Source organism: Musa acuminata, chromosome BXJ1-10, assembly GCF_036884655.1.
Source record: "Musa acuminata AAA Group cultivar baxijiao chromosome BXJ1-10, Cavendish_Baxijiao_AAA, whole genome shotgun sequence".
Lineage (NCBI taxonomy): Eukaryota > Viridiplantae > Streptophyta > Magnoliopsida > Zingiberales > Musaceae > Musa > Musa acuminata.
The window spans coordinates 11,822,501-11,847,124 of record NC_088336.1 but is presented as its reverse complement, the minus strand read 5'-3'; the positions used below and the strand labels follow the sequence as shown (position 1 = coordinate 11,847,124).

The following is a 24,624-nucleotide window of genomic DNA, read 5'->3' as shown; positions in this document are numbered from 1 at the left end:
TTTTAATTTAATTTATTCTAATTCTTCTTAAATAAAGAATTTGGTAGCTAAGCAATCATATGTTCTAGATTCTTCTAGATTAGACACTTGCCGAAGCAGGGCGGGGAAAGTGCGATCGATGCTTTTAGATTTGCGAACTTCCCGATTTAACGGTGTGAAGGTCGTCGTCAAAAGTTGACGGTCAAAGCCAGCGATTCTTGTCTTAGTAAACCCCAAATTCACAAAATAATGCTCGAGAGAGAGAGAGAGAGAGGATCTAAATATAGATAGATCGGGTCGAGAAATCTTCCGCCGAGGCTCACAATCTTTTCTTGCCTTCCGTTCCATCCCGTGTCGACTTCTCGATCTGTGCCTCTCTCTTGGGATCGATAGAATGGAGGGCCTCTTCGGGAAGCTGCGGAACCTGGACGCCTACCCCAAGATCAACGAGGATTTCTATAGTCGAACACTTTCCGGTGGCATCATCACCATCGTCTCTTCCATCGTCATGTTCCTCCTGTTCATCTCCGAGCTCCGTATGTTCGATTTTTCCTTCTTTTTTTTCCTCGTTTTCGCCCTTCGAATAGTTTTTGCTCATTGGAAATTCGTTTGTTTGTGCTTGTTGGGTTTTGTGGGGTTCGCCTAAGTTGATCGACTTGGATCTTAATTCTTGGCCTCCGCTTTTGGTTTGCGCATATTCTTGACATTGGAACTTTTCTTTTTATGATCTTGGTAGGGTTCACGAAATAAACATCGGATCTTTGGTTCTCGATATGCTTGCGAGATTATATATTGTTGTGCAGTTCGTTCCTTTTCTTTTACTAGTTGGCATTCGCTTTAAATTAGCGCTGAACAGAATTGGCTATGTCTTCGACTTTGAATTTTTCGATCATTGGAGAAAGGCATTGCTTTACTATATCGTCTGCCCCTTTCAACAGTAGAACTGACTTCTGTTGAATGTAGTGATCTTCTGGGTGGAAGAGTTTAGAATTGAAGTATAGGCTTGAGAAAGAAGGATGAAAGCATAGTTAGCAGAAATCAAGACAATATTTACGGATAAGAAGAGGGCGAAGGTGCCATCATGAATTCATTTGCAGTGCATGTCTCAATTGCTACTTCAATTTCATGTGCGGTCTGGAAAGGAAGTGGGTGGACCAAAAGTTTGTTGAAGTTAGTTGTTAAACTTAAAAAAATTGTGACGACATTCTGCTTATTTATAAAGTTGAGACCAGTAATGCTAAAAACTTGGTTCAGGATTCAAGTAAAAAAATCTAATATTTCAAAAAACTCACTGAATACGGCTAAGGGTACTGAAAACAAAGTAGAACCAGCAGTCTTTGTTGATTTGCCCATTGGTTGTTTCAACATATTAACATGAGTGATCAAGATTCTTTGATCCAGAAGGTTCATATTTTTCTAGGTAGGCATTAGTAGCATGCCAATGTGGGATTGAAAGTTGATGAGATTTTGCACACAACATGATTTTCACAGTAATGATCTAAATTTTGAATTTGAAGGTTGAACACTGGGAGAAAGCATCCTGATTTACTTGGTTTGTTGGTCATGGAATCCATGCGTACTATTTTGGGTTGCTTATGGATATAATCAGGCAATCTGCTTTAACAAATTTTGACAAATGTACAACACTTCCATGAATGATGGGATTGAACCAAGGAGATGGTCTCCTAAGGACGAGTCATTATGTGGTGGAAGGTAATGTAGCAATTGGATGCACAACGATCCAATCAACTAATTGATGCAATGGATAATGGTAATTAATTGCCCAATTGAAGATCCAGTTTGGAAAAATTTTGCTATTATGTATTTCGTTTATGTTTTGACACTTGTGGAGTTCTAAGGTTCTTGTGGATTTTCTGATGTCTCTTTGATTTATGAATTTTATCCAAGAAGGGGATGATAAACTTAGCGATAGAAGTTCGTTGCAGATTATTCTTAGGTGTCTCTTCCTATACTCTTTTTTCCTTTTTGCTGCTTAATTGCTTTCTGCATTATAATGTATGAGTAGTGTTTCTAATAAAATGTATAATATGTGACGTCAACATCTTTATCTGGTTATCTACTTTAGAAGATCACGTGCTTGAAAAGAAATTTAAGTTTTTAAACTTCCTCTTAGATCTATGTCATAGCAAAATCGTTTCATAGATTACTTTAGGACTTTTCAAATTTGTGATTAGAAACCCAAGGAACAAGTGGATTCTTTTTCCCATGAGCTAGCCACAATGATTTTGCTTAATTTGTCCTAAATTTTATACCAACCTGCTAATTTCATAGATTTACAAGTTTTGGTGCATGATGAAATTAGTGGGTCCTTGATATTATGCTTAAGTCCATCAAAATTTGTTAGACTCGAGAAAATATTTGTTAGTCAGCCTTTGAAGGTGAAACATATACTTTGTTGAGCAAGAAATCCACTAAAATGAGAATGAAAGTAAACAAACAATGTACCTATCTCATAAAGGATATCTAGAACTTGTTTTGTCAGTTTTTGTCATAAATGACTATAACTAGTCATTGTTGCATGTCTTAGTGCTGGCCTTTCCTATATTACAAATTTACTAGATGTACAGAGCATCCCACTGGGTTTCAGTGCAAAAGCAGCTTGTTAGTGCCAGGTTCTATTTGTGTGAGCTAATTAAGTTTGTTCACTATTTTTTAATCTTGTTTCACTGAATCTTTTTCAATGGAATAATTTCTATTCTTGAAATTTGGAATTGTGTATTGCTCAGAACTTCAATTTAATTGGTTTAGTTGTTGATATCATTCAGGTCCTTTGGTGCAATTTATGCTCACACGTCTATGTGCTCGAGGTCATTATGCTTTCATGCTTTAAGGTGTATCAACTTCATCATTTTGTTTTTCCTTTTTCTTTTGTGGTTGCAGGATTGTATCTTCATGCTGTTACAGAAACAAAGCTCATAGTTGATACCTCAAGAGGAGAAACCCTTCGGATCAATGTAATGTTTATACTGTATCAACTCTTTGCAGGGCACATTCTATAAATTATTTTATCAAGAAACTTTGACCTTTTCTTTTGGTTTTTTGTTTTCATCACTATGTCATGCACATCCTAGCTAATTATGAAGGCTACTTGATAGCATATAGAGAATGTTTTCATCAGTTTTCCCGCTTATTCCTTACAATTGTTCCTTTAATGAGAAGTGCAGTTTGATGTCACCTTTCCTGCCCTTTCATGTTCTATGCTCAGTCTTGACGCAATGGATATTAGCGGGGAAGAGCACCTTGATGTCGTATGTTACAACTAGATCTGCCTTCTGTTATAGCTTTTTAAGCCTGATTTTAAGTATGTTTACTTGCTTTTGACCTTCTTGTTCCTGGTCTTTTGGTAATAAGATTTTCTTTTGTTACATTTTTTACAGAGACATGACATAATTAAGAAGAGGCTAGATTCTCATGGCAATATTATTGAATCTAGACAAGATGGAATTGGTTCACCTAAGGTCCGTTTTGTTTCCTTTAAGCTATGAGATTCTTATTTGTCATGTAGTTTCTAGTAATAGCTATTCTTTATGCAGCTTGAATTATTTTTTTTATACAATTAAGTATAAACAAGGTCTCTGTTGTGACTAAGGCCATAACATTTTAGACAGTCAATAATATCAGTTTATGAAAAATTCTTCTTTACTGTATTTGGTAATAATACTTTTATCTTGTTTTCCTTTGCATGAAACATGGTACCCTTTGTTATAGAACTATTTAGATTGATGAAAAAACATTGGGACCATTTAACATTGTCTAAGCTTCTTTCTGTCATTTTATTGATTTATCTAATTACAACTCACTATTATGGGCTTTCTGAATCCTATATGATTAATCTTGAGTCGGTGGGATTTATAACTTAATTATTTTATTGGGATACTAGCTCAGTTCTCTCTCTCTCTCTCTCTCTCTCTCTCTCTCTCTCTCTCTCTTACTCTCTTACATTATCCATGTGTTTATGCACAAACTTGATTAACTCTAATAGCTGAATGTAAATAAATGAAATGTGACATTAGAAGATTCAAATGTACATTGGGAAAATTTTAGTGAAATAAGAGATTCTCTGGTTGTTACTTAGTCAATAACATTTCAGGATAGTCTAACTACAGACATAAGATGGGTATCATTTGAGAAGAAAGACAATTAGGAAAAAAATTGAATCTGACTGATTGCTTGTATTGCCTAGAAAGGGCAAACATTGAGAGTGAACATTTAGTGATTGTGAGCGCATGGCTAGTTTTATCACCAACTTCATATATCTACTTGTTGATAAGTTGATGATCTGTATTTAAAGAAAATGTTATTATGTATGTTGTTCCTTGTTTGCTTGTAATGACAAAGATAGGCATAACTAAACCCCAAGCTTTATGTAGTGTCGATTTGCCTGCAACTGACCTGCCTGCAGTTGACATATAACAGTTGTAAGCTTATCTCCAAGGAGGCTAGATGTAGCGTATATAGATAAGCAAGTATTGGCAATAAAATCATGAGAATGATTACTTCCAGCAAATGATTTATGCTTATCAAGTATTGGCAAGTTGATTCTTTCACTGATTACTGTGTACTTGTTATGAGTTACCATCAACAACTACATTCTTCATCTTATTATAGAGTAACTTAAAACAAATCCAACGTTTTTGAGTAATTATCATGCCCTTTCTTTTGTGAACAATCAGTGGGTGTGTCATGTGTAAATATTCAGTCTATTCCTTTAAATGAGCTTTGACCAATTGTTACAGATTGAAAAGCCTTTGCAAAGACATGGTGGAAGACTTGAACATAATGAGACATACTGTGGTTCTTGCTATGGTGCAGAAGTGGTATGGCTATTGATTGCTTTCTGTGTTTTGTTGTTATTTTGTTTGTCTATAATAGATTGTTGCTTCAATTATGTGTCTTGAAGCTATAGCTTCTGCTATATGGTTTTTCTGCTTGTCTAATAGATTTACGAAAAATTTATACCTCTATGTACAATTTTAGTTGTAAAAGAGCTAGATTTCTTTTAATACATAACAGCTATGCCTTAGCATCCTATTTGACCACAGATCCTGCCCAAAGCAAGGCTGATAACTGGAGCAGCTAATGAACCTTGATGTCTAGATTCTAGAAAACTTGGCAGTGATTGTCTGTGACTCCTTAGCTTGGTGGCTTATTTAATTGTTGACAAGTTCTGAGATACCATAAATGTTTTGTAGGACCAACTAAATGAGAACCTGTAGGAAAGTGCCATTGGGCAATTTTTTCAAAGTGGTTATTAGTGGTTTTGGTTTGACCATTATTTGTGGCTATTAGATGTCACATGCATTAGCATCTGGAATTGCTACTAGTCTCTATTGAGTACATTAAAACTTGATTCAAAATTGACCTCCTTGTTATTTGTTGTTCCATATAATTTTCAAATATGAATTGTCAATTCGAGTAGCTAATGAACCATGATAACTAAAAAACATGATGGTGATTGTTTGTAGAAGTTTGGTATAGAGCCTAATTTTATTGTTTGACTAGTGTTGAGATGCTGTAGAAGTCTTTATAGAAGAAAAACCAATGACTTAACTGTTACAACAAATATTTAAAATATTAGTAGCATGATGTATGTTGCTGAAGTGGTTGTAAATGTATTTGTTGATTTACCTATCATGACATTTTTTGGATTTTCTGATGATAAATTGTAAATAACATATTGCTCAGAAAAACTGTAACAAGCAATTAAATAAGAATGAATGATGCACTAATTCATACATATTCTGTTTCTTAGGGTTTGCCAAAAAATCTGGTAAGTGCACAATCTATACCCTTTGTTTAAACTCAAGTAGGAAACTGCTACATCATAGATTTCCTTTCGTTATACAATGCAATATAATTAGATGATTGATCTAAATGAACGTTTTAAATATTTGTCGCATCAGTACATACCAACTGGTGTTTATCAATCTGACCAGGAATGGAAGGTACTCATTTTCATATCATTTTGCAGTGATACCCAAGAAAGTGCCAAAAATCACTATCCGGCCAATATTTTAAATCTCCATCCATAATATACTTTACATGCTTAATCGCAGCAAGTGACCAATTCTATCATTATGGACTTGAATTTCCTTCTTCAGAATTCAACAATTATGTAATTAAAAATGCAAATTGCATATTTTAGTTAGCAATTGACTAAGCAATCTGTCTTTTGATTTTCATAGTCTGATGAAGATTGTTGCAACTCTTGTGAAGAAGTTCGTGAAGCCTACAGAAAGAAAGGTTGGGGCCTTTCAGACCCTGAAATAATTGACCAGGTATTTATTGATATATGGTTATACATGTTCCTGTACCTGTTTCTATATGATATTAGTACATAGAATAGATATTTTGTTATTGGGATTATGCACACTTGTTCTTGATGAACTAAATATATATAAGCAGCATAACTGCTGTCGTTTGAAGATCTAAGCAGCATAACTCTTAGATCTTCATTTGCTACCTTGCAAGTGTTGGCAACAACTTAACCCAAATTTGAAGTGTGGTTAATGATTGTGCAAAACCCAAAAAAATATGATGGGAGACACCATGCTTCTCCCATCGTGTTCAGATTTTCTTGTAGTATGCTACAAAAGTTAGTAATTACTACTGAAATAATTGGTCTTAGTTTGCATCAAGCATCTAAATTAGATCATTTTAATTATGCCATGGATTTATCTTGTATGATGTAGATACTGAAGAAAATAGTTTTATCTGAAGTAACTGTAATGACAGCCTTGCATATAAGTTTTATCTATGAAATTTGATTAAATAAAGTTAGTGAACCTACCTTTTAGTGATTCAAACAACCTGTATGTTTTTTTTTCTTCCAAACAACTTGTATGTTATCACAGTGCAAAAGAGAAGGTTTTCTTCAAAGGATCAAGGATGAAGATGGTGAAGGGTGCAACATCTATGGTTTCTTGGAAGTTAAAAAAGTGGCAGGAAATTTTCACTTTGCCCCTGGTAAAAGCTTTCAGCAGTCAAATATGCATGTGCATGACTTGTTGCCATTCCAAAAAGAGAGTTTTAATGTAAGAAATCTTGTTTAATCAAACTTGATTATAGCTTATATCTGTGGCTTTGCTCTTGTTTAAATATACTTTGTTGTTTGTGAGTCCAGATAAGTCACAAAATTAACAGATTATCTTTTGGAGAATATTTTCCTGGTGCCATCAATCCTCTTGATGGGTAACTTCCTACATTTTCTAGTTCTCAAAATTCACATGCTGTCATTTATGTCTTTTGATTTTTCAAGATGTGGTTATAATATCCACCTGTTTGTTGAAATCTCAGAGTTCAGTGGGTGCAACACGCACCATATGGAATGTACCAATACTTTATCAAGGTTGGCCCTATCATGACTCATTCTATTTAAATTCATCAGATTTAAAATTCAACATACTATTTGTTGCATCAGTTTATGTTTTTTTTTGTGTAAATACTATGATATCAAAGAATATTAGCTCTTCGAGAACATTCTAGATGCTAACTCTTTTTCTTCTTAGGTTGTTCCTACTGTTTACACTGACATAAGGGGTCGTACCATCCAGTCCAACCAGGTAATTTTGGTTCCTGCAAAGGTTGTCTTTGGTAATATTTCGACTACTGATCTCTTCTGATGTCCACACATGTTTTTGCAGTTCTCTGTAACCGAACATTTCAGGAGTGATGATATTGGTCGATTACAATATCTTCCAGGAGTGTTTTTCTTTTATGACCTTTCTCCGATTAAGGTGGCATTCCAATTTGATTGTTGATTCCTCTCTCCTCACTCTTTCATTTATCTTTTGCCCCATATTGTAACATCACAATCCATTCTGAGTCATGATATATAGATTAACAATTTTATATTATTATTCAGTCATTGATGATGCATTTGGGTTCTGCATTCATTGCATCAAGAACTTTTGGATAAGCTGTTTGTTCATTGCTTGAAGAAATTTGTCCTGCTTATGTTTTGTTTGATTTTTTTTGAAAATAATTTGAAATTTATCCTGCTTGATTCTTGTTTTACCTGACAGATCAGCATAATACTTTGTAGAGAATTTTATCCTATCTTTTAAGTCAAATATTGAAATTTTATTATGATGAATTCTTATAAGAATGCACTTTACAGGTTACATTCACGGAGGGACATGTATCTTTCTTACACTTCTTGACTAATGTTTGTGCAATAGTTGGAGGTAATACTTTCCCTCATTTTTATCATTATCAGCTACTTGTGAAAAGTGTTCTGTGCCACCAAATATACTATTTGTCTGATGGCCAGATTTTTGTTTTTATTTTCTTATACTTTCGAATTTAATGAAATTCAACAATATGGTTGTTTATAAATGATTATGAATTATAATCAAGGATATTAGTCCTTTTAGGTACATCATCTACCAACTTGTGTTTGCAAAACACATCCAACAAAACCTGCACTTTATGAAGTGTCGCCATATCATACTTGATTGTTCCTTCCCTGTTGGGGTTATGCCATTATTACACCTATCCCTCCCAGTTCCATCTGCTGCTACTATCTATATCTCTGGGATTTGCATTGTCATTTGAGATGGTTCTGTAACCAGATTGAATGGTCTCTGGCGATATTGATAGAACTTTCTCATGCATGTACCCTAATATGCAACGTATCATCTATTCAGGTCTTCCTATTTATTTTAGGCAATTACCTTTATTAATTAAATTTGATACATTTGCTCTATGTTTGGAAACAGTTGAGTGTGCTGTTTAGTTCTTGTTGGCATAAAAGACAAGATATAATTATATAGGACCAGAAGTTAAATTATGTACATCCTGGTTCATATATCTATCTTTAATATCTTCAATAGCTTAGAGGAATATGTTTAAATATATTCTTTGTGCTTTCAGGTGTTTTTACTGTTTCTGGGATATTAGATTCATTCATCTATCATGGTCAAAGAGCAATCAAGAAGAAGATAGAGATTGGTAAATTCAGCTGATTTTGTCTATGGTGTAAACTCTCATTGCCAATCTGAAGGACATTCACACAAGGGGGAACTTGTTAATATATCAGAGAAAGGTAGTCTACTCACAATTCCATTTGCAAGTAATATTGAGTTGCTTGACAGTGTCACGCTGGGTTATTTCTTGGTTTAGTCTCTCTCTGCACCCTGAGTTGGTCGATGTAATTGATTTCACACTCTGCTTAAAGACTTCCGACTCCGAATTCAAGTAATGTAAGCATGAGCCCGAGTGCTGATGAAAGACCATTTGTGAGCAAAAATACAGACGGTGTTGATAGGGAGTATAAACTGATCATTTTGACAGTCATGGCTAAGGCTTTCTCCTAAGTTTTGTTTAGCAGGAAATGGTATAGACAAACTGTGACACATGATTCATTGTCGTGTTACAAATACGAGTTGAGCTGCTTACGTTGAAAAATCTCAACTTTCTCATTTTTGATATTTTAGTGCAATTGTTCTGCTTGCAGGATGTTGCAATTATGGCAAGGGAACGGACTCTTTGAGCCAGGTGAGAGATGGTGTTGGGTGTGAAAGAAATGTAGTGATTTGAGGCCCTGGAAAATAATATATCGCAGATTTGTCTCGTGTTCGTATCCGATCCTACTTTTACTTGATAAGAATATATCGCAGATCTGCTCCTGTCTTGCTGGGTCGGATAAATGGATTGACTGGGGGGACACGCTCACCGCTCGTATCGCAACGTTTAGGGCACGGAAATTAAGGGGTTTGGCCACGTTTATTATTAGGCTGAAACACGGTAAGCGCCTAAACCCCCGCATGCATGGTCCTCATACTTCATATATTTTTTCTTCTATCGTGGGCTAAAAGACCGGCTTAGATTAGTCCTTTTTCTCTGTTGCTTTGCTGGGCCTGAAGGAAGGTCCCATGGAGCGGAAGTCCTCACTACTGGTGATGATAAGAACAGAAAGCATTGGGTTTGTGGGGGTCAAACCCACAAAAAAATCATATGAAGCCGGTTTGCAATCGGAAGTCCTCACTGTTCCTCCCAGCCCAGTGGGGGCTTACGGAGTTGTTCATGTGTTCCTACGTTAAGCCCATCGTCGAGTCTCGAGGGAAGCGAGGGGACCGATGGTTGTGAGCACGGTCTCGGGCGATGACGGCAGCCGTTGCCTAGGAGTGTATCTGTGGTGTTCCTTCTTTTGAGCCATCTTGTTGGCTATGGGCGAGGAAGGAAGGTGTTGCTTTTGTTGTCGTGCAAGCGCACGTGTCTTTGTCGGACTTTCAAACGGTAACCCGACCCGACCTGGAGGTGTTCGTACGAGAACAAGTAGCACATCCGAATACTACCATTCTTCATCCCGTTTCTGGAGAGACCGAGGGGTGCGAGTGGGGCACAAATGAGAGGGCGGGGGCGCCGAAGATGGGGAAGAAGAGCAGAAAGGTGATGCTTTTATTATCGTGCATAGACAAACGTGTCTTACTTGCAAATAGAAAGATAGATCATTCATTAAGAATCCGCTCACCGGATAAGAAAAGAAATGATAGTATTTAACTGGGAATTTATCGAAAAAAAATCTTCCACTAATTATTTTTTACGATACGAGCCTCCTCTATTCAGAAATTACCAAGGGTATTATTATTATTATTATTATTATTATTATTATTATTATTATTATTATTATTTTTCATGTCCTTATCATTCTGTCAAATAACTTGTTTTTTCTGTAAAAAACCAAAGTTTGTTTTGTATTTCCTGAACCGATCCAATTTGAATCAACAAAATTCCATATCATCCTTATAGTCCTCGTAAATTATCATGTGTTGCTCTCTTCTCGTCCAGTCAAACAGGAGGTTTGCAATTACCTCTCAAATTCTATCGTAACGCTCTTGGATTAGCGAAAAAACACAAATTAAGGACGGTACAATTTCACATTTATAAATCAATTATCATCCCAAAAAAAATTTAGACACATGAATAAAATTCTATCGTTCATCTCATCGTACTCATAACATATCCAATAGATTCAATCACATCCTTAATGATTTTATAATATCTATATCCGTATAACATCTATTATTAAAACTAAATCTAAACTTAAGAAAAATTATATAAATAAATAATACTTCAATAGCTCTTCCAAGTATATTCATGACTAGCTTCTCTGAAAAATTTTGAGTAATAGGATACGAGCAAATAATAGCTCAGCAAGCACCGACAACTCACCTACCAATGAAACTGATATAAGAGAATAAATATTTTTTAATCAAAACTTATAAATCATTTTTAATCAGCATTTGCTTCAAATACATAACAACATAAATAATTCTTTTTTATTTATAAAAAATTATAATGTAAGGTAATCAAAATTGGGCTTCATATATCATACAAATCATACGATAGAATAACTTTAAATAAATTTTTAAAGCTACATATTTTGAATATTTTTTTGAAATAATATACACAAATCTAACATTATGTATCATAAAAAATATCGTTTCAGCAATGATGGTTATCATTATGTTATATACCTGTAACAAGATCCGGAATTATGTTTGACATCGTGATAAAGGTAAACACATTCATCTTTATGTCGAGATCCATAAGAAACTATTTTTAAAATAAATATCAATGTTTAAACCTCATTAGTAAATATATAATTGAGACGTCATATATCATATGTCAATGGTTCCTTTTTTTTTAAAAAAAACACATTTCATGGAATCACATAATATTTTTCAAAACTGATTTTGCAAAGGATTTTATAATATTTTGAAGCATAAAATAATTTATAATAATTATTTCAAATAATATTTGTAAGACATTGCAAACATACATAATTATTTCAAATAATATTTATAAGACAATGTAAAAACACACTTCGATCTAGATAATTAATACTAAGCATGAATCATGTTGTCTAGATCCTTGGCGTAATATTCGCTTTTCTTGGCTCGATGCCCAAATCCATGGCCCGAAGCCTTCTGTCGATATGTCGACTGATCCACCAGCTCGACATCCAATCTTTTGACATGTTTTCCCCTAGCACAACATGATTCTTCATGCTTTAATTGTCTCATCCTGATTGAAGCATCCCGCGTCACTCAAAACACATCAAATCATAAATACTATAAATTGGTTTCATCATCAAAATCCGAGATTCAACAATCTCCCCTTTTTTTATGATGACGGAGTTAACCTTAACTCCCAGAGTTTAAACGAACTCCCCCTATCAATATGCCATATTGATAGAATCTTAAATTCAAGCCGAATTCAAGTCATTGCAAATTTCATCATGAATATTTGTAACACATCATCATGCATAATATGATCATACTTCTCCCCCCTTTGTCATCAACAAAAAGGAGAAGTGCAACTTTCAATGTGTTTAGAAATACAAGTTCAAATCATTGCATAATAAACATAATTTTCAGTTTTATCATTATGCTAGGTGTGCAAGTTTAGCATGTTTTGCTTTTCGAGATTGGCAAGATAGCAATTTTTGCTTCTTTTGATATAGCAACTTTTTGCTTCTCTTTAGATTACAATCTAGCAATTTTAGCAAATTTTACATCATGCAAGGTAGCAAATTTTTGATGATATTCAAGATATCAAGTTCTTCTCCTTACAATTTGTAAGCTAGCAAATATTTCTCCCCCTTTGTCATTGTCAAAAAGAAGGGAAGAATACAATGTTGTAATTCTTTTCCCTTTACAATAATTTTCAAAACATGACAAAGATAAGTATCAATCTTATTTGTGTATTATTATATTTTCAAATTAAAACATGTATAATTTCAAAACCTTACATTTTATTTTTCATGCACGATACCGAAAAATAAATCAATCATCATTATGAGCATATCATACATGATACTAAAATATTAAAATTTTTAATCATTTATCAATATTTTGATTATGATACTAAATATTCATCATTCAAAGCATTCATGATATACATCATATGCAATACATCACATACATCATCATAATAAAAAGCATAAGTATTGCATGCACCATTCCAAATCATAAATATTTCATATCATGATAGTACCAATTTTGTCAAATTATATCCTACCATGCATGATCAAAACTTCTCATTTGTATACATCAAAATAAATTCATAAATATTTTATGCATTCATATTATCACATAAAGAATATCAAGAAGAATTAATTGGGTGATGAGATAAATATTTCATGAATACAAGGAATTGTACATAAAAATCATATCATGAGAGATAAAATATCAAAGATCGTGAAGATAAATCATGAGTATCAAGAGACATATTATGATTCTTTTTTATAACTCAAATAGTAAAAATAAAGAATCATGGGAGACAATCTTGATTAATAATTTTTTTTAAAAATTAAAATTATGAGAATTTAAGAGAAATCATGATTCATTTTAGCAAATCTCCTCTTAAATAAATAACGAAAATAATTCTTAGAAGATCATGATATAGATAGAATTCATTCAATCTTGAAGAAGAACAAGATTTCAATTCACGTATAAGAAATTTCAAGTTATCAATCTCGAAAATCAAGATAAATCTTATTAAAATTTAAATCATCAATTCAAAATCATTTTCAGGAGATTCAAAAAAAAGGTAACAAACATACATTCATTGATATCCCCCTTTTTTTTATATGAAAACCATACATCATAGTTTAAAATCGAAAGAGCAATTATCATCATGGAAATCACCAAGATCAAATAATCATTTCTTCAAATCATCATGCTTTAATTAAATATACAATCGTTAACCATGATACTTACGTTATTTCATATAAGCATGCCTTTTTCATTTATGTCAAATCAAAACATGCATCATTTTTAAAACTGAAAAAGCCACTTTCATTATGGTAAAAAGCTCATGAAGTCCAGGAGCTTGTTGGGAGTCCACCGGAACATTGTCGAGAGATCGTCGGAAGTTCGCCGGAAGATCGCCAGAAGCTCGCCGGAAGAAACCAAACTTATTTTACTTAGAATATGTCTTAGGAATCATAGTTAACACATAATTGGAGTTGGGATTGGGAGGTAATCCTATCAACTCTGTTAGGGGCCAACTGGGCCTGAAGTTGGGCTAGTTTGGGCCGGATTCAAGGCCCAACTAGGATGTTGAAAGCCTAGCCGACGGTGGCACCACCTGGGGAATGGCACCCCAGGAATTCTGGGTAGTGGTACTGCCCAGTGGTAGGGTGCTAGGTGCCACTGGGTAGTGGCATCGCCCTTGTCAGGTGGTAGTACCGCCCAATGTTAGACTGACACTAGCAATGGTACCGCCCAACACAGGCGGTGGTAATGCCCGTACCTTAGAAACCCGAGATAAGATGTTCTAAGGCTCTAAGTTTAAATCAACTTAAGGCCTACAAATACCCCTCTCATCCCTGGTTGACACACACACAACTAAGAGCAAAAAAGAAAGAAAATTCTATTGCAATTGTATGTGAAACTCCTCTCAAAGTTCTAAGTGTTAGAATAGTTTGAGAGAGGAGTAAGTGGGGGTGTAAGGGTTATCTCCTAAACCCGGTAAAAGGAGAATCGAGTTGTAAAAGGTGGTTGGTCTTTGCCTATTGAAGGAAGGCCGATAGTGGATACCGGTGGCCTCAACGGAAGAGGAATCGACGGAGTGGATGTATATCATGACGACCAAACCACTATAAAAATCTGGTTTGTCTTTACTTTAAGCAATGTACTTTAAACTGAAAACTGCCTTCTGATTACTTGTTACGCTCTTCTTATTGCCTTCAAAGTTAAGCATTTTCGAAATTGGTTTTATCGTACGAAATGAAACATTTTCAGAACCGACGTTTTTAATGCAACACTAATTCACCCCCCCCCCCCTCTTAGTGCCGACTCGTTCCCAACAGTTGGTATCAGAGCTTCATAATTTCTCATTTGGTTTAATACTCAAGAGAAATGACTTTTTTCGGCTTTCAAGAGGGTCACTCTCTTATTTGTCCTCCCTTGTTCAATGGGACGGACTACACATATTAGAAAACTCGAATGAGAGTTTTCTTGCTTTCATTAGATTTAAATTTATGGAATATTATCAAAAAATAGATTTCAAAGGTCTTCTCTTTCGAAAGCTATGAATGCTTTATTTTGCGTTTTGGATAAAACTAAGTTTAATCAGATTTCTACTTGCGAAACATTTTTCGATATATGACACACTCTCGAAATCACACATGAAGGCACTAGCAAAGTTAAAGATTCAAAAATCAATTTTTTAATGTATGATTTTGAACTTTTTCGAATGAAGCCAAGTAAAACCGTTGTTAACATGTATACCCGTTTTACGGATGTCGTCAATGGTTTAAAAGCACTTGGTAAAAGTTTTTAGGATTTTGAACTTGTAAACAAGATTTTATATTCTCTTAATAAGAGTTGGGATTCAAAAGTAATGGCTATTCAAGAATAAAAAAACTTGAACCATTTATCAATTGAAGAACTTATAGGGTCTTTGATGACCTATGAAATGACGTGCAATGCACGTGAAGAACTTGAGAACTACCTTCTAAAGAATAGGAAGGATTTCAGACTTAGAACAATTGAAGACCACTCGAGCATAAGCTCAAGTGATGGTGAACTTGAACTCCTCATGAAATTTTTAAAACAAGAATAAAAAATTAAAAATAAACTTAAAAATAAGAAAAAGGCGACTTGGGACAAATCGAGTACATCCGAAGACGAAGAGGAAACCGATGAAGAAGAAACAACGAACTTCACTTTAGTGACTCTCGACAATGAGGTAAACAACTCAAATGAAACTTCTTTAATTTATTTCGAAATTACATAATGCTTTCCATGAGTTATTCTTAAATTAGTTTTTTAATATATATATATATATATATATATATATATATATATATATATATATATATATTAATTGCATGTTTAATGAAAATGCAAATATAAAATTGGATCATGCTTACCTTTCTACTGATTTTAAAAATAATCATATTTTATGATAAATAAATAAAATTATTTTGATTAAAAAATGCCTTATCATGATGAATGTTTTGAAAATAAATGTTTGTATCATACATAATTTTTATGCATGAGGACTTGAAGTAATGATTTGAAATCATATGTTTTGGAATTATGTGTTACACTTTTTGATCTTGATGATTTTTTATCTTTTCATTTTAAGCATTGATGTATGGTTTTGACATAAGAACAAATATTTGGGCATGCTAATATAAAGTCAATCACACAAATTGAAACTAAAGAAGTTTAGATATCTTTAAGAATTATTCAACATTATGTTCAACGAAATATGATGTCTTAATGAAAATATTAAGAGGTTTGATATCATGCTTAATGTGAAATTATGCATGATGATTTTTGTGATTCATGGCCTAGTGATCTTTGTCGCAATGAAAATTACTTTTTCGGTTATAAACAAGATGGATGGTTTTTATGACGAAACTTATTTTTCGATCCTAGACATTGATGTATTTTTTTGGCATAAATGAAAAAGGCATGCTTCTATGAAATCAATCTTATGAATTGAATCACCGAAAAGAAGAAAGCTTTCTCCTTGAAAATTTTCTTTTTCTCTACTTCATCGATTTTCAAAAAGAAAAGATTGATAAATCTATTTATATTATTTTGAATCTCTTGAACTATGAAAGTGACTTTGATAATTTGAATTTGAATAAATTTTTTTTATTCAAATCATGATCTTGATTCCTTGATATTTACAAATTAAGATTTATTATGAATCAAGATTTTTCATTAATCGTTCTCCTATGATTCTACATGGTATTTTCTTAAGAGAAAATTTTTCTAAATGAATTATGATTTTTCTTGTGAGTTATTGGATTTATTACTTGAGATATTTTTTTAATCAAGATCTCTTCTTTGTACTCCTATGATTTTTCTTGGTATTTTACTAAAGAGGAGATTTTCTATGTGAATCATAAGATTTTATATGCATAAATTGAGATCTTGTTCTCCTACAAGGTTTAATGAATTTTATCTATATCATGATCTCCTAAGAATTCTTTTCGTTAATTATTTAAGAGGAGAAATTGTCATTTGGTTATCTAATTTGTATATTGAGATAAGTGTGCAGGATTAACTATGATGACAGTAAGACATGCAGTAGGTGTTGAGCCGGAGTCAAGACCAAGATCACGTTGGGGGTTCGAGAGTTTGTTAGAAGTCCAGATGGTCGTTGGAGGTTCTACAGGAACAATTCGAGAAGTCTAGGAGCTTGCCAAAGAAGCTCGTCGGAACTCGCCAAGAGGATCGTCATAAGTCTAGGAGTTTGTCGGAAGTCCGTGGAGCATCGCCGAGGGTTCATAGGATGTTTGCTAGAAGTTCGTCGGAAGCTCACCGGAAGAAGCAATTGACGCACCGGAACACGATTTACAGCATTAATGTCTTAAATGTCGTGGTTAGCAGGTAGATTAAGTTAGGAATAGGAGGTGATCCCATCAACTTAATTTGGGGCCAATTGGGCCCTTAACAGACCCAAATTGGGCCAAATGGATCAACCCATTCGAACCCAGATTTTCTGGTCGGCGGTGGCATCGCCCAGAAGTTCAGTCTTCGAGTGAAGTCAGGCAGTGGTACTGCCCCTGTCAAGCGGTGGTACCGCCTAAGCTCGATCTCCGAGCGAAGTCAAGCGGTGGTACCGCCCCTATCAGGCGGTGGTACCGCTTGAGCTCGGTCTCTGAGCGAAGTCAGGAAGTGGTACCGCCCCTGTCAAGCGATGGTACCGCCTGAGCTCGGTCTCTAAGCAGTGTTAGGCGGTAGTACCACTCAGTTCTGGCGGTGGTACCGCCAGGACCCCGAAAATCCAGGAGATGACACTTTTGAGCTCCAAATTCAAACTAGTTGGGGCCTATATAAACCTCACCCTTTCCTGCATGAAAGGGCACCGAAAGCTTGCATTTATTCTGAGAATTTGAGAGCTTAAAAGTGTTGTAAAAGGTTAGAAGTTCTCCCTCTTTCCTTCTAAGTTTTGATCATTCAAGAGAGGAGTGAAAATCTGTAAGGGTTGTTTCCTAAGCCCGTCAAAAGGAGTAAAGCTGTAAAAGGGTGGTTGGCCTTCGCCTATTGAAGGAAGGCCTATAGTGGACGTCGGTGACCTCATCGAAGGAGGAAGCCAAAAGTGGATGTAGGTCAAGATTGATCGAACCACTCTAAATCTCGGTTTGCATTTACATTCTACTCTCTATCTTAACTGCAAACTACCTCCGTTGCTTTACTTCAACTATACTTTCGCTTAATCTTAAGTTGAAGAACTTTTCGAAATGGTTTTTCATCAAAAATGCTTTTATCATACGAACGTCGCTTTAATCGTCGAAAGATTTTCGCTGCACTAATTCACACCCCCCCCCTCTTAGTGCTCTTGATCCTAACAGTGTTCTCCCCCACTTGACCCCACATAGTGTTCAACAAACGCATTGCTCCCATCCGGGGTCCTTGCGACTCCTCATCGTCGCTGCTGGATTCAGAACTACTCGAACTAAGAGCAACAGCCTTGCCCTTGTCCGATCGGGGGGGGGGGTGTGTTGGATGGAAGCTGTTAAAGCATTGAGTACCTGTTTTTGTGGGCACTCCCTCACCATATGCGGCCCTCCGCACAAGAAGCATCCATTAGGTTTCGGGGCCTTGCCTTTCGGGTTTGACCATTTGTGGGAACACTTCTTCCTCTGTTCGCCCCCGAGCTCCTTCCCTTGAGAATATTTCAGAGGGCAATTGCTTGAAGATTGTTTCCTTTTTCTCAGGTCTTCAGAGGAAACAAAGTCGATGAGCCTTTCTGCGGCAGCAATTGCCCCAATCACGTCGGCAACATTCCTTCGATGTAGTTATTGTTGAGCCCATGGCTTTAAACCATCGAGGAAGCTGAACAGCTTGTCTTTCTCGGACATGTCCTGTATGTCTAGTATTAGTGCAAAAAATTACTTCACGTAGTCTCGAATGGAAGTATTTTGGCGGAGTTGTCTCAACTTCCTTCTTGCGACAAACTCTGTGTTCTCTGGTAGGAACCCAATTCTCAACTCCCACTTTAGGTCTTCCCATGTGTCAACTCAACACTAACCTTGTTGGATCTCCTCCTAACGGGTTTGCCACCAAAGTTTTGCATCTCCATTTAGATACATTATTGCTATAGAAACTTTGGTTTCTTCAGAATCAGGCCTCGTAGCTCGAAAGTATTATTCCATGTCAAACAGGAAATTCTCGAGCTCTTTGGCATCTTTGGCTCCTCCATAACCATGAGGCTCGGGTGCCCTCAAGTTTTGTGACGGCGCAACATGAGTGTTGCTTCCTCCCGCATTTAGTGCTCTTGTGAGCATGGTCACCCTTGAAGTGAGTTCTGCTACAACTTCCTGTGGGTGTTGCACCGAGTCTTTGGTGTCATCTGACAATCAGGTGACTAGGGCCTCAACCTTATCGATCCTGGACTCCGCTTCTTCTTGTGAGCTTTCTACCCCAACAGGCCTTCGTTGGCCATGGTAGAATTCCTCCAAGCTCGCTTTAAGAACTTCTAAGTGGGTTTCTGTCATTGTGAGTCTCTCCTTATGACTCTTTTTCCTGGTTGGCGCTCCAGATTGTGCCTCCTCCACTCACGGAGAGCAGCCAACTTCTTGCTCATCATGTTCGCTGCTGCGCTCCTCCTGAGCAGCTCCAACAGCATGAGAGCAAGTGTGTACTTGCAACCTACCTACGATTACTTGGGGCAAGGGTCCGGCTTGTCCCGTCTTGCTTGATTCGCCACGATGCTTTGCCAAGGCGAATTTGCAAAGTTCCTTCGCTACTCTCTCGAAGTGCTTGCTCGCTCTAATACCACAATGTTAGGGACTTGGCTGGAATTGCCTAAGTTGTGAGGCACCCTTGCGATAAAGACGCGAACTTAGCTTACGTTGCCTAAGTCATGCTTCGCCCTTGCGAAATGCATCCACAAAGATTAGCCCACTTGCAACCTCTCATAGGTCCCAAAGGACCTATAAAAGAGAAAGTCGATTAGTTCGAAAAATGAGCGACGGATAAGTCTCGACGTCTCGCGAAAAGGGGAAGCTTTACAAGCAATTTAGCGAGCACCTTGCATGCATAAGAAAAAAGAGGGAGAGGAGAAAACAAGGACTTTAGAGGGTTGAACAAATAGCTGTAAGTCCACAAACAGCTGCTCACCAGGTGTCGGGCGCGATAATAAGTTCCCGTCAAGGTAACGTGCGAACTTGCAAACGATTGTTCAACACCCGACACTATACCGAAGCCCCATCCCCATGGTGCCACCCAAGTGGTTCTAGGGTGTTGAAGTGGCTGACGTTTCACGTGCAGCAACAGGCTATAGAAAATAGCCCGTGGCACGTAAAAACGAAGCTGTTTTGGGCTGTTTTGGGGCTGTTTTGGTTGGTTCGGTGAGCAATCGCACTATAGCACTGCAACTTGTTAAAACATACATTTTTACAAGCAAAAGGACTTAAAGCCAAGCCAAAACATGCTACCAAGCAACTGTACATGTATATTAGAGTGACAAACGGTTCGTTGAACGGAGTTGTTGCGGGTGCGCGACGACCGTTCGTGACATGCAAGTGCCGCTACCCTACGACGCCTCACCCCACAGGAGAAGCGACTGTTGGTGCCACTACCCCGCGGTGCCTCTGCCCGTGGGCTGCTAGCCCTGCCGGCCGCAAGCTTGCTGCAAGCAAGCCGCCAGCCAACTACTGCAGGCACAGCGCTTGCGCATGCGCCGACGTTGTGCTACCTGGCTACGGCTGTCGCTGTAGGTGGCTGCACGAACGTAGATCGAGGGCAGCAACTGTTGCTGCCCTTCCTCGCTTTTGCGTCAATGATTTTGACGTCAAAAGTGTCTCCAAAACACAATACATGCATTTCAAAACTAATCTATCTCATGAATAACCTAGCTCTAATACCATTGTTGGAAAATCTTTGGAGTGACATCACATGCGCAGTGGAAGAACAAGAAAACAAAATCCCCAATTTCCCAAAAAGATGTTCGTCGTCGTGCGAAGATTGGTGAGCAAAATCCATGAAACTCAAAATTACGTATAGAGTAGATTATGTTACTTAGGGAGATCATATATCCCTGAATCCTTATAGATCTCTAGGAGAGGGTGAAGGAGGTCAAGCGCCCTCTTTTCTAGCGGTGATCCACATAGTAGGGCTACGACAATGTTCATCAAAACTCCAGGCCTACTTTGAGGTGGATAGGGGGGAGGAGAATATGAGATGCAAGCAAAGGCTCTAGCCTATGAACTACTAAATCCATTATATTTATAGAGGTCCCCTATCAAACCCTAATGGATAATCCCCTATTGGGTATTGGATCTGCATCCAATTACCCAAGCCTCTTAGATTAATGGATCTCAATCCAATAATCTCTCATGGGCTTTTATTATATCTCATCCATAGGCTCCAATAATTCAGGGGCTTATTAGATATCCAATAAGATAGGGGCTCCGACGGATATCTCATATCTGAACCTCTACTCATCGCAATGCCTATCATATGTGTGTGGCCGTCTAGGCCTAATATTGAGCTGGCCGTGAGTCATACATGTCAGAACTCCTTCTGGCTAAGTGAATTATTATCTCCATAATAATTCACTCGACTCATCGACTGCGGACGTATTAGGCCACTACGCCGCAGTCCCCAGATGATATAGGGGAATCCAATCTATTGGACCTGTTTATCCTTAGTTATTGTGTACCTATAGTCCCTCATCCATCTAATATCCCAGAGATCGTATGCCAGGTATGGTGTTGTCAGACCCATACGGTTTCTACTAGAGTCTCGCTCTAATCAGATTCTCCCAGAGAACTCTTTCTCTCTCAATCCGAATGACCCTAGATAGGGATTTATCTGAGCAAGAACACATGGGATATTCCTATCATGACGCCGAGAGTGGATGATCCTCTATCGACACTCAATAGCTCTCATAAGGTCGATTACCACTCCTAATGACCGGCTATACTAGATCTAGGATATCCAAACCTATAAGTCTGGTATCAAAGAATGGAGCACTCATATAGGACATCCTTGGTGTCTCAAGTCTAAGGACTAGATACACCACTGGGACTACAGAATCGCTGTCTGACAATAAGATATCATCAACCATCCAACATTCCGAATGCGGATCAATCAGTGAACGCATTCTCCAATGAGCACATGTACTATATCCCTAGTGTCCCCACACGAACAACTATGAGACCAGCTGCATCCATCATATGGATGGGTATATAGTACACTAGTCTATCCAGTTATCTCGATGTTCCTCTCGAGTAACCTATGACCGAGATTATTTAGGATATGTGTTTAAAGACAAATCAGTCTCATTGTCGTGATCTCATCACGATCCGATTCCCATTGCATAAATCCAAGGACATCACAATATATTCATGCATATATGCAATAGTCAATATAAAGTGATAAATGATAAAATATAATAAGAAAAAAGATTTCGTATCATGTCACATGTGCCATCACTCATGTGATTAGCTTGATGGACACCTATGACTAGCAGTATGTTGTAAACTTGCTATCATACTACCTTACATATCTAAAATTTGATAGCTTGCATGATGTAACACTTACTAAATTTTCTAGCTTACAAATTGCATGATGATAAAACTTGATATTATGTTTTTATGCAATGATTTGACATTATATCTTAAATATTTCATAGTTGCACTTCTCCTTTTTGTTGATGACAAAGGAGGAGAAGTATGATGATGTTATGCATAAGTTTATGATAACATGTTGCTTGGATTTTTGAATCCAAGAGTTCTATATGACATATTGATAGGGGGAGTTTGTTTAAACACCGGGAGTTAAGGTTAACTCCGTCATCAATTGGTTGTCATCATAAAAAAAGGGAAGATTGTTGAATCTCGGATTTTGATGATGAAACCAATTAATAGTATTTATGATTTAATATGCGTTTTAAGTGACATAGGATGCTTCGATCAGGGAGAGACATTTAAAGCAAGAAGAATCATGTTGGGTCGGAGAAATATGTTAGAAGATTCGACGTCGCGCCGAAGGATTGGTCGACATATCGATAGAAGGCTTCAGGCCATGGTTTCAGGCGTCGGGCCAATAAGAGCAGATATTGCGCTAAGGATACTAGAGTTTCGGAGGTCAACTGGCCAATTAGGTAATAGGCCGCAAGAGAGGACGATGCGCCAAAGAATCGGACGAAGCATCAATGGACCAATGACATGCCGAACGACATGATTCATGCTTAGCAATAATTGTCTAGATCGAAGTGTATTTTTATGTGTGCAGGATTAACTACGATAGCAAGGCATAAAGCAAAATGAAGTCCCAAAGTCAAGAACGTGATTTTGTTGGGAGTTCGAGAGTTCGTCGGAAGTTCTACTGAAATTGATCGAGAAGTCATAGAGCTTGCCAAAGAAGCTCATTGGAACTCGCCAAGAAGATCGTCGTGAAGTCCAAGAGCTTGTTAAGAGTCCACCGAAACATTACCGAGAGATCGTCGGAAGTTCGTCAGAAGATCGCCAGAAGAAACCAAACTTATTTTGCTTAGAATATGTCTTAGGAATCGTAGTTAGTATATAATTGAAGTTTGGATTGGGAGGTAATCATATCAACTCTGTGAGGGGCCAACTGGGCCCGAAGTTGGGCTGGTTTAGGCCTGATTCAAAGCCCAACCAAGATGCTGAAAGCCTGGCCGACAATGGCATGGGGAACAGCACCCCAGGAATTCTTGGTGGTGGTATCGCCCAGTAGCAGGGTGCCAGGCGGTGGCACCGCCCCTGTCAGGCGATGGTACCACCTAGTATCAGACTGACACTAGCGGTAGTACCGCCCAGCACAGGCGGTGGTACCACCCATACCTAGGAAACATGGGATGAGATGTTTTTAGGCTCCAAGTTTGAATCTACTTGAGGTCTATAAATACCCCTCTCATCCCTGGTTAACATACACATAACTGAGAGCGAAAAAGAAAGAAAACTCTATTGCAATTGTGTGTGAAACTCCTCTCAAAGTTCTAAGTGTTAGAATAGTTTGAGAGAAAAGTAAGTGGGGGTGTAAGGGTTATCTCCTAAACTCGGTAAAAGGAGAATCAAGTTATAAAAGGTGGTTGATCTTCGCCTATTGAAGGAAAATCAATAGTGGATGCCGGTGGCCTTGACGGAAGAGGAATCGTCGGAGTAGATGTAAGTTACGACGATCGAACCACTATAAAAATCTGGTTTGCCTTTACTTTGAGCAATTTACTTTAAACTACAAACTACCTTCTCATTACTTATTACGCTCTTCTTATTGCCTTCAAAGTTAAGCATTTCCGAAATCGATTTTATTGCACGAAATGAAACATTTTCAGAACCGACATTTTTACCGCTGCACCAATTCACCCCCCCTCTTAGTGCTGACTCGTTCCGAATAATGTTAACTCCAAGAATCATCCAAGTGGCTCTACCTAGAGGTAAAGGAATGTCTGCTCTCTATTAGAATTCGATTTAGTACTAAAGAGAGGCTGTTCTGAAAATAAAAAACAAAGAAAATTCAACAATGCTGAGTAGGAATCCCAAAAGTCAACTCAAAATAAATACATAATAAAAAATCAATCATCTCATTGGTGTATATCAAATACCCTAAGGAGCACTCCCCCAATAGTGGATGGAGAGGCTTTATCCTACGGGATGAGTTTTTGTTCTCCCAATAA

General features: G+C 37.0%; 1 protein-coding gene across 2 annotated transcripts; it reads left to right on the top strand.

The window, feature by feature from the left end:
• The first annotated feature begins 217 nt into the window (after positions 1 to 217).
• Positions 218 to 9,297, top strand: LOC135595182 (uncharacterized). Of its 2 annotated transcripts, XM_065085755.1 has the most exons (13): positions 218 to 515; positions 2,881 to 2,954; positions 3,165 to 3,248; positions 3,378 to 3,458; positions 4,737 to 4,817; positions 6,186 to 6,278; positions 6,855 to 7,034; positions 7,124 to 7,191; positions 7,297 to 7,348; positions 7,509 to 7,562; positions 7,644 to 7,736; positions 8,120 to 8,186; positions 8,875 to 9,297. In XM_065085755.1, the coding sequence occupies exons 1-13, from the start codon at positions 374 to 376 to the stop codon at positions 8,964 to 8,966; spliced, it is 1,161 nt and encodes a 386-aa protein (XP_064941827.1). In that variant the 5' UTR covers positions 218 to 373; the 3' UTR covers positions 8,967 to 9,297. The 2 variants fall into 2 exon arrangements, with proteins under 2 accessions (XP_064941827.1, XP_064941829.1); XM_065085757.1 differs by lacking the exon at positions 3,165 to 3,248 and having other exon boundaries at positions 241 to 515; positions 8,875 to 9,207.
• Positions 9,298 to 24,624: the final 15,327 nt, after the last annotated feature.